Source organism: Hypomesus nipponensis, chromosome 24 (genome assembly GCF_054491055.1).
Source record: "Hypomesus nipponensis isolate SF chromosome 24, ASM5449105v1, whole genome shotgun sequence".
Lineage (NCBI taxonomy): Eukaryota > Metazoa > Chordata > Actinopteri > Osmeriformes > Osmeridae > Hypomesus > Hypomesus nipponensis.
The window spans coordinates 7,907,114-7,920,594 of NC_140384.1; the positions used below are offsets into that span (position 1 = coordinate 7,907,114).

Genomic DNA, 13,481 nt, shown 5'->3' on the forward strand with positions numbered 1-13,481 from the left:
CATGTCAGGAAAAAAAAACATGACGTTTGGTAAAATAACCCTTTTAAGAAAACCAGTTTCAAGTTAATGCCCACACATGTATAGAACTATAGAACTGAATTATCCACACTAACCAAAGACAAACAGTAAAGTCCATCTGAGCTCTGATTTACAATCATTGATTAGACTTATTCCTGGTCCTTCTCCCCAGCACAGGGGTCCAGTGAAGGCTCCTGTCCTAGTCTCAGTACTGAAGGTCCTGTCAGTGCAAGCAGGAACATCACAGTGTCTGGCTTCAATTCCTTGAGAGGAGAAGCCCTTAAGGCAGCAGGTCAGACAGCATGCTACAAATGGAACAGCTTGACGGAAACAGTGCACTGAGCCAGGAATATAGTCCGTATATTTTCTTTCGTTTGGTCGGATCTGTTGTCCTTCTGAGGCCCAGTCCCGGGGGGTTCCGGGTTCCGCTTCAGGCCGAACCGACACTGATCTTGCCGAACTCTGTGAGCAGTGCCACGATTATGAAGACCGCGTAGAAGGCGAGGAGGAAGATGCCGTAGGACCGGCCCAGGTGGAACCGGCACAGGGGCACGATGACAAAGGACAGAACCAGGGACAGTCCCAGAGAACCTGCTAGAACCCACGTCAGCAAACCTGCCGGTTCCAGCTGAAGAACAGGTAAGAGGAATGAGAACACTGATTCCTGGTGACGTATATCTCTGAACACACATCCGCAGAGACATTTACCTGCAGAACTTTGTTGTGGGTGTAAATGTGCTGTAACAGACAGCCAAGCCCCACGCCAAACAGCATGTCTGAGAGGAATCTGGTCAAGGAAAGTCTCCTTGCTCCTCCCCCCAACCACACCCAAGTCTCCTTGCTCTAAACTCCTCACCCCAACCACAAACATACCCAAGTCTCTCTGCTCTGAACTCCTCACCACTCCTCCCCCCAGCCCCAAGCACACAACCAGAGAGGATACTGAAGATGATTCCTCCAAAGCAGGCAGATATGGCCATCCTGGGGTAGCCCTGCCGCGCAATGGTGATGTCAGAGAAACAATCTGAAATCAGAAAACACAAACAAATCTTTAAATCCAATGGCAGAAAAACGAGAAAAGAAGGGTGGGAGAGAGGTAAGAGAAATACTCTACTACTAAGCAAGAAACAAAGGGTGGAAGGGTCAGATGGATTTCAGAGTATAACCACAAAGCTGTATCTTCGGTATCTAAGGTGTAGCTTCTTTATTGAAAACTCTGTTACTACTGGACTCCTGCATGTCAGACCTTAGTCATTTTACAGTTGGTGGAGTTTGTGTGTTGGAAGGTGTAACTATGAACTAGAGCGAAGCTTCACCCGACTCATCCTTCGACACTGCAAAGCTTCATCTGACTGATCGAAGCGTTGTATGTTGGGTACAGGACAGCTCGGGGAGTTCAGTATGCCTCAGTGAAGCTGAACAAGAGAGACGCCGCTCACGTTAGAGCTCCTCCTCCCCAACAGCCAAAACACTGAGACACTCAGCGGTCTCAAAAAAGGGTGTCCCTCCCTCTGTGGCCTGATGACATCACGCAGGGACTTTGTGATTTAAAACGAAGCTTCATCTGACTGCTCAACAAAAGCTGGGCCACACCCGTCCTTCCCTGTGGCCCCTCCTTTCTCCTGTGGCCCCTCCCCCTTTCCCCTGTTGCCCCTCCCCCTAGCCCAGTAGCTCCTCCCTCCTCCCCTTAAATTCAGCAAAATTTCGGCTGCCTCGCCGGCCGGCTACAACTCCACACAAAAATCAAATCCATGGAATATTTTGTAAAAAGGCCTTATTGTTGGCTTCCAGGACTGGATAACCTCTTTGATTATTGTTGGGAACGACCGGGGGGGGAGATTGCCCCCCCCCCTGCCTCGTGTAGCCGGGGCGGCTCCAGACAACCGTGGGTGACAACTCAACCCGACCATTGGGAGAGGATTCGAACCAGCGATGTGTGAACTGAAGTACCCAGTGACTTGTCTTTGTTCACGCCCTTTAACCGCCACACCACGGAAGTCCTTCGCAAAGAAGTACTTTCTCCGGGCGTTCTTGACATGCATTTCAATGCCAATCTATGCTTTAAAATTTGACAGTGGCAGCAGCAGCCACTCAGATTCAAACCATGAACCTCATGTTTGCGAGGCTGCGTCCCTCTCCTATGAGCCATTGGGACTGGTAGGATAACCACACTGTTCTCGGGTAATTGCCTCTGCGAATCTGTTCACGATTTTAAAAACTGACAGGAGCCGCGAATCAAACCTTCAACCTCTTTATTCCAAGGCAGCCTCTCTCCTCACTGAGCCATTGGGACCATTATGATATTGTTACCATTCTTGGGTACTTCACTTGAATGAAGACATGCACGTTGAGTAACTATATTAAAAATCACACATGGGTGGGGATCAAACTGATCATGTTACAACTCAGAGCCAACAACTCTCAACAACTTAGCCCACCACACCAGGCCGTCCTGTTACTGAAGATGTTTTTTTCCCGGGCGTTTTTCAAGTGCATCTTCCAATCTGTGGTTTGAAATTTGCCAACAGCATGCCTGGGAATCAAACCTTCAACCTCTTGGTTACAAAGCAGCCTCTCTCCTCTCTGAGCCATTGGGACTGGTAGGATATCCACACTGTTCTTGGGTACTTGGCTCTGTGAATCTGTTCTAGATTTGAAAATTTGATAGTTGCTGGGAATCAAACCTTCAGTACAAGGCCGGGGAGGGGGTTACATTCCCCCCTACCCCCCTTTTATCTATGGTGCTCCCCCAGTGGAAGCTTATTTCTGCTTTATTTGGAACAGATCAGTGAATATAGACAAGGAAAGTGAGGCAAGGACATGCATGTCAATGGCTCAAGTGAGATTCAAACCCAAGACCCTGAAGTAAGGTCTTACTGAAAGCAAGCATTCTAATAATAATAAATCAACACAAAAACAATAAGGTTTCAGCACCTACGGGGCTTGAACCCCTAAATCTCCTGACAAAGTCATCTGGCATCTTGTAGGTGTGTGTTACAGTGTGTGTCTTTCACCTCTGGGGATTTCCCCCCAGAATAGCAGCATGAGAGCCAGGACCGCTCTGAGGAAATGCATGTGGTGGGGGACTGTATCTGTATGTATGTAGAACTAGAAAACCCCTATTTTTATAACCCCGACAGTAAAGTAAGCTTGTAGGTGTGGTGGGCGTCGCCTTTGATGCTGTCCCGCCCCCCCCCCCCCCCCCCCCCCCCCCCCCCCCGGACAGTGTTCCCAACACTCAGGAGACGGACAGTGTGGGGGTGGCAGGGTGGTCGAGGATCCAGAGGCCAGGCTGAATCCCAGGCACCTCTACGGTGACGTCTGTCGTGCTGAACGCAGGAGACGGACCGGCGTGTGGACGACTGCATGTCACCGGCACGTCTCATCTTTACTGTCACCTTTCAGTCGACAACGAAGTCACCTTGTATCTTGTAGGTGTTTGTATGGTGAGTGTGTAGTAAGAGTGTATGTGTTTGCATGTGGCATGTGTGTGTGTGTTTGCATGTGGTATGTATTTGTATGGTGTGTGTGTGTGTATGGTGTGTATGATGTGTGTGTATGGTGTGTGTGTGTATGGTGTGTATGATGTGTGTGTGTGTGTATGGTGTGTGTGTGTGTATGGTGTGTGTGTATGTGTGAATGCTGTGTGTGTGTATGGTGTGTATGTGTGTGTGTATGGTGTGTGTGTATGTGTGAATGGTGTGTGTGTGTGTGTGTGTGTGTGTATGGTGTGTGTGTGTGTGTATGATGTGTGTGTGTGTGTGTGTGTATGATGTGTGTGTGTGTGTGTGTATGGTGTGTGTGTATGTGTGAATGGTGTGTGTGTATGTGTGAATGGTGTGTGTGTGTGTGTGCGTCACCTCCGATGCTGTTCCCCCAGGCCAGCAGCGTGAGCCCCAACACCGTGTTGCTCAGACTCAGCACCACACCGAGCATGTGCAGCAGACTGACCACCTCAGAGGCTGCCGCGCTGATCACCATGGCGCTCACCACGAAGCCTAGCAGAGAGAACACCTACACACACACACACACACACACACACACTGTGAATGAACAACACTCACCGACAAGTTTAAAAAAACAACAATAGTAAACAAATCCAGGAAGCTGGATGGCACACCCACTGTGGGCCAGGTCCTGTCTTACTGTGTGGAAGGATGGGGGGGTGTCGTTGATGGTGGTGAAGAACACGATGGCACCCAGGAAGAACCCCAGGAGGAGAGTCAACAGCCAGACAGGAAAGTCCCCTTGGATCATATAAGTACCATCTGCACATGAGACAAACAGACATTTATACCACCATAACACACACACACACACGATGAAACACACTCCGTCAAGCTTGCTGACTTACATTTCCCCGACTGGAAGGTGAGCACGCAGACGAGCGGGGCGGTCAGCAGATGGAGGCAGTTCAGAGGCCGCCTCCAGTTTCTGTCCTCCTTGTCAGGGTCCACCACAGGGATAATCAGCAGCAGCGCCACCTCTAGCGGCATCTGGTGGACGCAGGAGGGAACTGCAGCTTAGGTCACGGCGACACACTGTGACTGGCGATGATGCGGGACACAGAGAGAGCTCACAGAGCTCACACAGATATGCCGCTATATGGCCTACAAACACCACACACACACACAAAGATTACACACACAATACACAAATGACACACTAACCCCGAAGCCCCAGCAGAGAGAAAAACCACTCATACACAATACACACCTTGAGTACTTTCAGTGTCCTCCAGCCCCAGGACTTCCTCCTCCACTTCCTGTGGTCCACAGGGTTGATGGAGCTCAGGAGAATCTGAACCGTCGACTCAGAGTAAGGCAGGAGCGGTCTGTACTCATCTTCTGACACACACACGCACATTTCTCCTCTGATTAGCACACACCTGTTAGTAATGTTTACTATACATATACTACTGCACCGTGATGCATTCTTACCATAGTCATGTTGGATGCCATGGTTGCTTAATGAGGGAACTTCATCATCTGACTCTGATGACTGGAACTCTGTCAAGAGAGAAGGACATTTGTATCCTAGTGTGTGCGTGCGTGTGTATGTGCACCTGTGTGTGTGTGTGTGTGCGTGCATGTGTGTGTGTATGTGCAGCTGTGTGTGTGTGAGCGTGTGTGCGTGCGTGTGTATGTGCACCTGTGTGTGTATGTGTGTGTGTGTGTGAGCGTGTGCAAATGGCACCTGACACATGCGTTGAGGTGTGGATGGAGGCTGTGGCTGAGTGTTTCTGTCGGTTGTAGATGTAGGCGCTCACGATGACTGTGACCACATACACCACGTACAGGGAAAGGTAGCCTAAACACACACGCACGGAAAGAGGAACACATTTTCACAGCAGTACTGTACGCTTTCTGCTGTACTGAAAGTAAGGAACCACAGCTCAGCTATCAGGCATGGTGAGCTCAAATACTACAGTGCAACGACAACATGACATTTACAAATCAACAGTAAATACATACTACATGGTGAAGACGTATTAGATTGTACCCAATTGCTGTGAAAGTACAGTGGTTAAGGACAGACATCTTCAATAGTCAGGCAGTTTCATTCTGTCCAGCCACTATAATGAACTTCTGACTCCGGAGTGTGTGTGAGTTGTTTACCCAGTGTTTCGAAATAACCAACATGTTTAGTGCTGTAGTTTCAGTTTCTAAGCCTACAGTACCAGAAACTTTCAAAAACTGGAGGGCCGGTCTGAGCAAAAATGCCAGGGCCATTTTTTTTGTTCCAGTCCAGCCCTGAGTGCAATAATAACATCTCATTTAGAAAGCAACAATAAATACATACGTAGGCAGTGAACTTCTGAGTGAGTGAGTGAGTGAGTGTGTGTTTACCCAGTGTTTCTTCGAGAGCTATATTTCCTCTGTAAAGAATGATGAAGGTCCAGAACACAGCGCCCAGGTAGAAGATGACATCACGCAAAAAGGGGCGGGACGCCACCGCGAACGGCTTGACCAACGCCACGCTCCCGGCAACCACCGTGGTTACGAAGATCCCCGCCCCTACGGAGGGAGAAACGGAAGAGAGAACGAGGTCATGGGATCGAACGTAAAAAATAAAATTAAAAAAACAGTTGGTCTTTTGTTGTGTGTGCGGTGAGTGCATGTGCATACCAAACAGAGCTCCTATCGCCAGCCCGGCGGTATGTGGGTGGGAGAAGGCCGCCATAGCACTGAAAACATCTGGAGCTCCATTGCCCAATGCCAAGAAGGTCACCCCCTCCACGCAGACAAGTCAAGGCTAACACACACACACACACCTTGCTGATCTTATAACCCCCTCCGGAGAGAGACACAACAGAGAACAGATGACTGTACTCTCAGGTTCTTAGATACACTTTGAAGTGGATGTTCCTGTTTGAATGTTGATGAACTCATCAGTGGAAGAGCTGATCAGGGGAGAGAGAGAGAGACAGAGAGGACCACACCCTACTCAGCGTGTTTGGGTGAGCGTGTAACAAGGGGAGGAGGTGCGAGTGTGTTTGTGGTCGGGTGTTGGAGGATACAGCCACGTTGTGAGTGAGGCGGAGAGTGGAGGAGATTGCGGAGAGGTTGGGACAGAAACTGCAAACAAAAGGTACAAAGAAACAAATCACAAACATAACAATGCCATCGACCAGTCAATGAGGAGAACTATATGAATGACACATTCATGACATGTCTTTGTTTCAACCTCAAATATGTGGGTGTGTGTTTATTGCGTCGTTGAACTGCTCTAAAATGCATGTGGAAGCATGACTGAGAAAGAAACCAACTTCTATCTCTCTATTCAGAAGTTAACAGAACCCAATGCCTCACTCCTCCCTTTCTTAGCACTCTTTACTACACTGTATTAAAACCATGACTCGCTGATGCCCTGGGGTCATGTGACAGACTACCATGTGACTCCTGTTCTTCTCCTTTCAAGATAAGATGATGGACTCAAGAGTGCGTGTGCATTGGAATGTGCCGACACAGAACTCAACGGAACACACAAAAGACGACTCCTTGTTCAGTTAGTGTGTGCACGCACCTCTGTCCAAATAGCGGTCACGTGCCAGCAATTAAACACAACACCATGACTGACTGTAACTACACACTCCAGACAGTAGAGTTGAACAGGAGGGTCTGTGGGGGAACTTACAACTTTGACGCACAGAGTCCCAGAATTAGAAACAAGAAGAACAGCCATACAATCTGTGAAGAGAAAAAGATATTGAGAGATTTATACACAGCTGCAAGTTGTCTATACTTCCCCTTTGGGTTTCTTTTTATCATGAACTACTAATTTTATTTTAAGGCAGAGAGAGGGGGGAGAAAGAGAGAGAGAGAGAGAGAGAGAGAGAGAGAGAGAGAGAGAGTGAGAGAGAGAAAGAGAGAGAGAAAGAGTGAGTGAGTGAGAGAAAGAGTTGTGACACAGAAAAGGGCCCGGGGACAGAGATAAAGAGAGAGAAGGAAGGAATGAGAGAGGGGTGAGAGAGAAGAGGAAGAAATAGCCTTCTTTGTATGTTCGCTTGACCTCCAGATCTAAAAAAAGATTTGGACAAAGGTATTTTCAGAGAATCTACACAGGTTTTGTAACACTGGGTTGAACTGGTAAATTATTTCACAAACCATTGACAGATAGTCACATTACTGGGTAAGAGGAACCTGTCCACACTAGGCTGAAGGGAAGTGATGACCGGCCTTACCTTCAGTTGATGGACTTCCGTTCTTTTTCAAATGTTGCTTTACAACATTTGCTAGCTCCCCACTGTATATGAACCTAGGCTCTTTCACCGTACTGTATATAACCATGACATCAGTGCTGGAAACGAGTTACTCTATTACTATTAGACTACGTTATCGTTATTAAAGTTCAGTCCTCGGACCAGGGAGATAATGTGAGAAGGCAGACGCGCTTACACAGAGAGTTATTGTGAGGGGGGTGAGGTGGGGGGGCAGCAGGCAGAAGGCAAGCCATAGGTAATTGATGAAGCCATCTTCCAGACTGCAGTCTGGGGTGTTCTTCACAAACGCACAGCGATCTGCAGCGCTCAGGTTCATCACCATGTCACACTGGAATACACACACGCACACACACACACACACAAACTTAGACACATGTTGCACACAGTTACACATGTCCAGGGCCGGCCCAAGGGTTTTGGGGGCCCTAAACAATAACAGTGACAAATCTAGACTGCCAAAAACCATGGTAGCCCAAACGATTTAGTCTCTTGTCTATCTAAGAATTGAAACGACAGGATTATGCTCTTAAATCAAGTTTGATAAGAATATATTGAGTAGGCATTCTGCATGAATGAAAGTTCCGAGTTAAAATAGGTTGCAGGTCAGGTGAGAGCTTGGAATTAGTTCCTTGACATGCCAATTTTGTTTTGCGCAATAGCATAAATGGTGAATTAACATATTTGTCATCAGCGAAAAACAGATTTACGAATGCACCTGTTTAAATTGAATTACGAAGAAGAAAATCTAATTTGTTATCTTACTAACCTCATCAACACTGCCATGGAACAACATTATCCCACGTGACATTTCGAAGGGATCTTCAATGCCGACGACTGAACGCTTTACAACGGAGGTCTCCGAGAAAATGTACTTGGCTCAGTACAAACCGGGACGTGACATGTTACAGGCAGTGGTACAAAACTCCAAGATCTCATAATTCACTTCGTTCAGGAAGCATGACCATTCCGATAGTTTCCTCCAAACACGACTGGCAACGCATGGACATTCAGACAATCGGAAATGTTGTTTACAAGTGAAATTCAGCCCTTGCGATCAATAGTTCTTAAGGCAGCAATCATTAAAGTTGGATCTATATTCCCATGGACTGGACACAATGTACAGACAAACACAAACACACAAAACACCGCCCTCCTTGTCCTGACGTTTCAACGCTTGAGTTTAAGCCCGTCCCCCTTGGCATGTTGACATATTCCGGCAGCAACACTTCATCTCTGCAGCTCATTCACGACACGGCTCAGATTAAATTTAGATTTTATTTCACAGTTCACGGCATTGGAAAAGTACTATTTATGGTATAATGGTCAGTCCTGTCTCCAAAAGGCATGTAATCATGAAAAATCACACATCCACAACTTTTCACCAGAGAGTAATTTCCGGTGGATCACATGAAGGGGTGGACTAAGGCTGACATAGGGACGTGTAATTACTCTTTAATATCCATTTTCAAGCAGCATCAAAACAAGATGTGATTGGCTCATTAAGAGGTACTCAGTCACTGATTGGTTCCCCGTAGACCAAAGCAGCATCAAGGGGCGGGGTCCTGGGGTCATAACAACCTCTTTTCTCCTGGCTGACCACTGGACACAAGTCCTGCTCACACCACCTGAAACACCCAGATGTTGTGTTATTGTTACATATCCCCGCCAACATGTGACATGTTATATTATATGTGATATTACATGTACAGTGTCTGTGTGTGTACTAACCTGAGCGCTGCATAGACATCAGTAGAACAGGCTTCCTCCCAGGAGGCATGGTCAATAAGCAGGGCACCTAAAACACACAGACATTAGATTCAAGTCAGTCTCTCCACGGTTCAAGCTCATGATAAACACATCCGTGTGTGTGTGTGTGTGTGTGTGCGAGTGTGTGTGCTGTACGCCAGGCTATGTACCCATGTAGATGCGAGCCAGACTGTACGCCAAGTCTCTTGCCGCCAGCTGCAGGTAGCTGGGGGGCCTGCAGGCTGCTGCCTGTACAAAGACCCCCAGTCCAGAGAGGGCGCTGTCTACAGCCGTCACAGCCGGGGCTAGGGCAGGGACACCAGAGGCCGCCTCCAGCAGGGTCTGGGTGCCAGGGGGACAGAGGAGAGGATGGGGTGGGGTTGGAGAACATGTGAACACCCACTTGGTACACGGCAGATTGACGTCGGAACAGTGTGGCTTGGCTGTCTGCTTCGTGCCCGGGCGCTGACCTTGGTGTGGGTGAAGTAGGCCTGAAGAACCTGCCCGGAGCTGCGAGCCACACAGCGCAGCACGTCCAGGGACAACACGTTGGTCGTCCCCTCCCAGATGCTTAACACCTAGGGGAGGGAGAAAGAGGGGAGGGAGAGAAATAGAGGAGTTAGTGGAAGAAGGGAAGATAGAGAGAGATGAGAGGAAAACAGAAATAGAGAGAGTTAGAGGGAAATACAACAGGTCCTGCTTGCCAATGAGACTTCATGAATCCAGGCCCTGACACATGACCCTGAGTCAGGTGACCCACCTGTGCGTCCCTGAGCAGTCCTGGTAACCCGGTATCTTCAATGTAGCCCTGCCCCCCGAAACTCTCCAGACCCTCTGACACCACAGCAACCGCCTGAGGCCCAACACACAGTAACACAATCAGAACAACCAATACACACCTCTGTCTACCTGGCGTGTGTGTGTGTACGGCCCATGAGGTGTGAACCACCTGTTTCCCAGTGTAGAGTTTGGCCACGGGTGTGAGCAAGCGCAAGAGGTGGGCCTCCAGCTGGGAGGCGTGTCCAGTTTCCTCTCGGCCAATCAGGCGGCACACGTCCATGACGAGCAGGAAGGCCCCGCGAGTCTCCACCTCCAGCCTGGCCAGCGTCTGCATGTGGAGAGGGTGCTCCTTCAGGAGCTTCCCAAAGGCAGTGCGGCGGGTGGCGTAGTCACGAGACAGCTGGACCACCCTGTAACACACACACACACTCACACTATTCACAAAACATAACTAAGCACGTAAAACATGTGTCGGTTTTGAATCATCTTATGAAGTTTGTTCAGCAGGAAGAAAGAAGCAGGAAACAGGAAGTTACCTCCTCATGGCTCCCACTGCCGCCACACTGTTGTGGATCCGGGTCACCGTCAGCATGCTGGCGATGGAGGCCACGCCCCTACCGTCTTCTGACAACTGAACATTCCAACTGTGTTTAAATGCTGCTCAGTCCACAGATGAATCCCACTGTAGCGTGAACGTGACGACATGCAACGTATTCGAACAGCAGGCGCTATACAAAGCCATGTACAGAGTTGGGAGTTGGCAGTCGAATGCTCTACCAATGATCTACCACCCATCCATATAAGCTCAAATGAAGCCTAGTATTGGGGGGTTGGGGGGGCGGCGGGCGTTGAGCGGACCTTGTGTGCGGGCAGGCCGTCCAGCAGCAGCTCGGCTGTGGGCATCTGTCTGGTGCCCAGTTTGTCCTTCAGCCTCTGGACCTCGATGCCCCTCAGCAGGCCGTCCTGATCCCGGCTCACCTCCGCATAGAAGAGAGACAATCCTCTGCTGCCCTGCAGGGACGGGACGAGACACACACACACACACACAGGCTGGAGGTGTGTCGAGAGCTGGCAGTGAGGAGTGACAGAAGCTTCTGTGTCCCGTGTGGCGAGGTGGAGTGAAGTAGAGGAGATACAAGGATTTCGGACGACGACCCGAGTGAGAGGTGCAGTACCTGTGTTGTGGATCCCCCTCCGTCCTGGACCCTGGCCAGGGTGAGGGTCATGTCGGCGTCGGTCGCAGACGTGAACCACTTGAAGCCGTGTAGCTTGTACGAGCCGTCTCCCTGCCGCACTGCCACCGTCTCAGTCCCACTTCCTGCACGTGCAGAGACAGAGACATTCAGAAAACACATCGCAACCGCCGACAAACGACAAGGTGTTTAAAAAAAAATAATCTTCATCCAATCAGAATCCACTGCTGGCCGTTGCCGACGGCTACGGCCCATACTGACACGGGGGGGGACTGACCCACGTCAGAACCTCCCCTTCGTTCAGTCATCCACTGGCCGGACGTCCAGAACCTGTCAGGGTCACGGCTGGTCAAGCGGCCGAAAGCCTCCTTCACCGTCCTGGGCACTCCCTGAGACTACGTGGGACATGAGAACACAGGGTCACACACATATAGAAGGATTTGGATGACAAACACAAAGTGGACCGCCGAGGGCCTGTTTCCTATGCTGCACCTGCATGACTTTGGCAGCTCCGTCAGTCATGGCAAGAGGACAGGTGAAGAGGCCAGAGGAGGGGGAGTACATGTACAGCTTACTCATCTGGTACACACGACTGAAACACAAACACACACATTTGTACACGTTTTAAAGTTTGAGGGAATGTGGAAGCACAGTGAAAGATGACAGTTGGGCGGCCCAACCTCCACTCGCCGTAGGTCCTCTCGTATCCAATAGCAACCATCCCCTCTTTTGCGGAAAGGTCCTTCATGCGTCCCCAGGCGGGAGAGGTCACTATGTGGTCGACGCGGCGACCCCAGGGGTCGAAGTGCACAAGCCTTGGAGGTGTGACTTCACACTCCCGACCCCACCCATCCACCTCCGTAGACAACTTCTCTCCAAACTGACACAGGTCTGACAACACAGTCTTTGAAAACACAGACAGATATTGGTGATGGCAATGTTTTGAACATGTGAAGACACAGCCATCACTGTTATCCTGGTGAACCTAAGACAGCTCTGAACCTCTGAACAGTCCTTGTAGGCAAACTCACCTCATGAAAAACATGTCTCCTAAGGTAGCTTTTAAGCAGTGCATCTTCTAGGAAGGGGTTCTTCAGCACTGGTCTGTCTTGGAAGAACGCCCCTATTCCGGCACGGGAGAACACCGGATGACCCTCTGCCTCCCACTCGTTGTCCGCATGCTGAACCACACTGTCAGGCCGGGTGGTGACCCCGCGGACGACCCGGTAACGGTTGCCCGTTACCTGACAATTGAGGAACAGCCGCCTCATTGACATCATTAGGAATTGGCTGAAATATAATGACTTCGGTTGCATTGACTTGCATGTGCAGATGATTGGCCCTTTTTTTTTATTACGCTTTGTGATATTAAACGTTTACATTTTAGTCCTAGTGCTGTTTATGTAGTGATCCTTGTACTGATCCTTGTACTGTACTGTATTGTCCCTGTGTGGTGTCAGGTATGCTGTTTATGTATGATTGAATGTGTTTTAATACCTTTCTACAAACAAATGTCTCCTAGTGGGATAAATAAAATTGACTTGACTTTTGCTTTAATAATGCATTGATTGAATGAGAGGTACGTGCTAGTTCCAACGTTTTTCAAAATCGCCTCAACTTCGCGAAACTGTGTCAAGGGTCATCTGAGGCAAGCAATGCAATTGTCTTCTGTTCTTCCAGAATGACAATATAGATCTTACTGCATAACATAAAACTAGGATATAAACTAGCATTGTTATTTTCCGTATTTTCTTTTGTTAAAGAACCGCATTAAGTAAACTTACACTCAATGAGTCATGCCAAGATACGTTTTCAGTCGTCTTAAGTTAACGCATTCACTTCAGTCTTTACATTTCTCGAAATATGGCATCTCAAGCTGACGCTCAAGCATTATTCCTATGGAAAAACTTAGTTTTGTTGACAACCTTACCTCTTCAACCTCTTCCAAAAGTACTTTAACTTCTTTCAAAATAAAAGTCCCAGACTGGATCACGGAATGCAACATCACGTGACAAAAACAC

At 48.9% G+C, this 13,481-nt stretch overlaps 2 protein-coding genes across 5 annotated transcripts; both read right to left on the reverse strand.

Moving 5' to 3' along the window:
• Positions 1–25: 25 nt before the first annotated feature.
• On the reverse strand, positions 26–8,878 carry slc8b1 (solute carrier family 8 member B1). The gene is made up of 15 exons (XM_084690737.1): positions 8,508–8,878; positions 7,917–8,069; positions 7,156–7,208; positions 6,539–6,596; positions 6,147–6,252; positions 5,868–6,035; positions 5,215–5,328; positions 4,959–5,027; positions 4,735–4,865; positions 4,373–4,514; positions 4,165–4,286; positions 3,879–4,032; positions 962–1,042; positions 727–794; positions 26–646 (listed from the first exon to the last, which is right to left on the reverse strand). Exons 1-15 carry the CDS (start codon positions 8,547–8,549, stop codon positions 449–451), a joined length of 1,659 nt encoding a protein of 552 aa, XP_084546863.1. The 5' UTR covers positions 8,550–8,878; the 3' UTR covers positions 26–448.
• A 124-nt stretch (positions 8,879–9,002) lies between these two features.
• On the reverse strand, positions 9,003–13,480 carry LOC146233006 (acyl-CoA dehydrogenase family member 11). Of its 4 annotated transcripts, none has more exons than XM_084690733.1 (14): positions 13,391–13,480; positions 12,492–12,704; positions 12,141–12,364; positions 11,953–12,052; positions 11,738–11,855; positions 11,443–11,585; positions 11,126–11,278; positions 10,804–10,898; positions 10,437–10,677; positions 10,248–10,340; positions 9,958–10,065; positions 9,658–9,829; positions 9,470–9,536; positions 9,003–9,366 (listed from the first exon to the last, which is right to left on the reverse strand). In XM_084690733.1, the coding sequence occupies exons 1-14, from the start codon at positions 13,463–13,465 to the stop codon at positions 9,252–9,254; spliced, it is 1,917 nt and encodes a 638-aa protein (XP_084546859.1). In that variant the 5' UTR covers positions 13,466–13,480; the 3' UTR covers positions 9,003–9,251. The 4 variants fall into 4 exon arrangements, with proteins under 4 accessions (XP_084546859.1, XP_084546861.1, XP_084546862.1 ...); XM_084690735.1 differs by having other exon boundaries at positions 12,492–12,750; positions 13,391–13,414; XM_084690736.1 differs by lacking the exon at positions 13,391–13,480 and adding an exon at positions 13,245–13,370 and having other exon boundaries at positions 12,492–12,750.
• Between the last annotated feature and the right edge of the window lies 1 nt (position 13,481).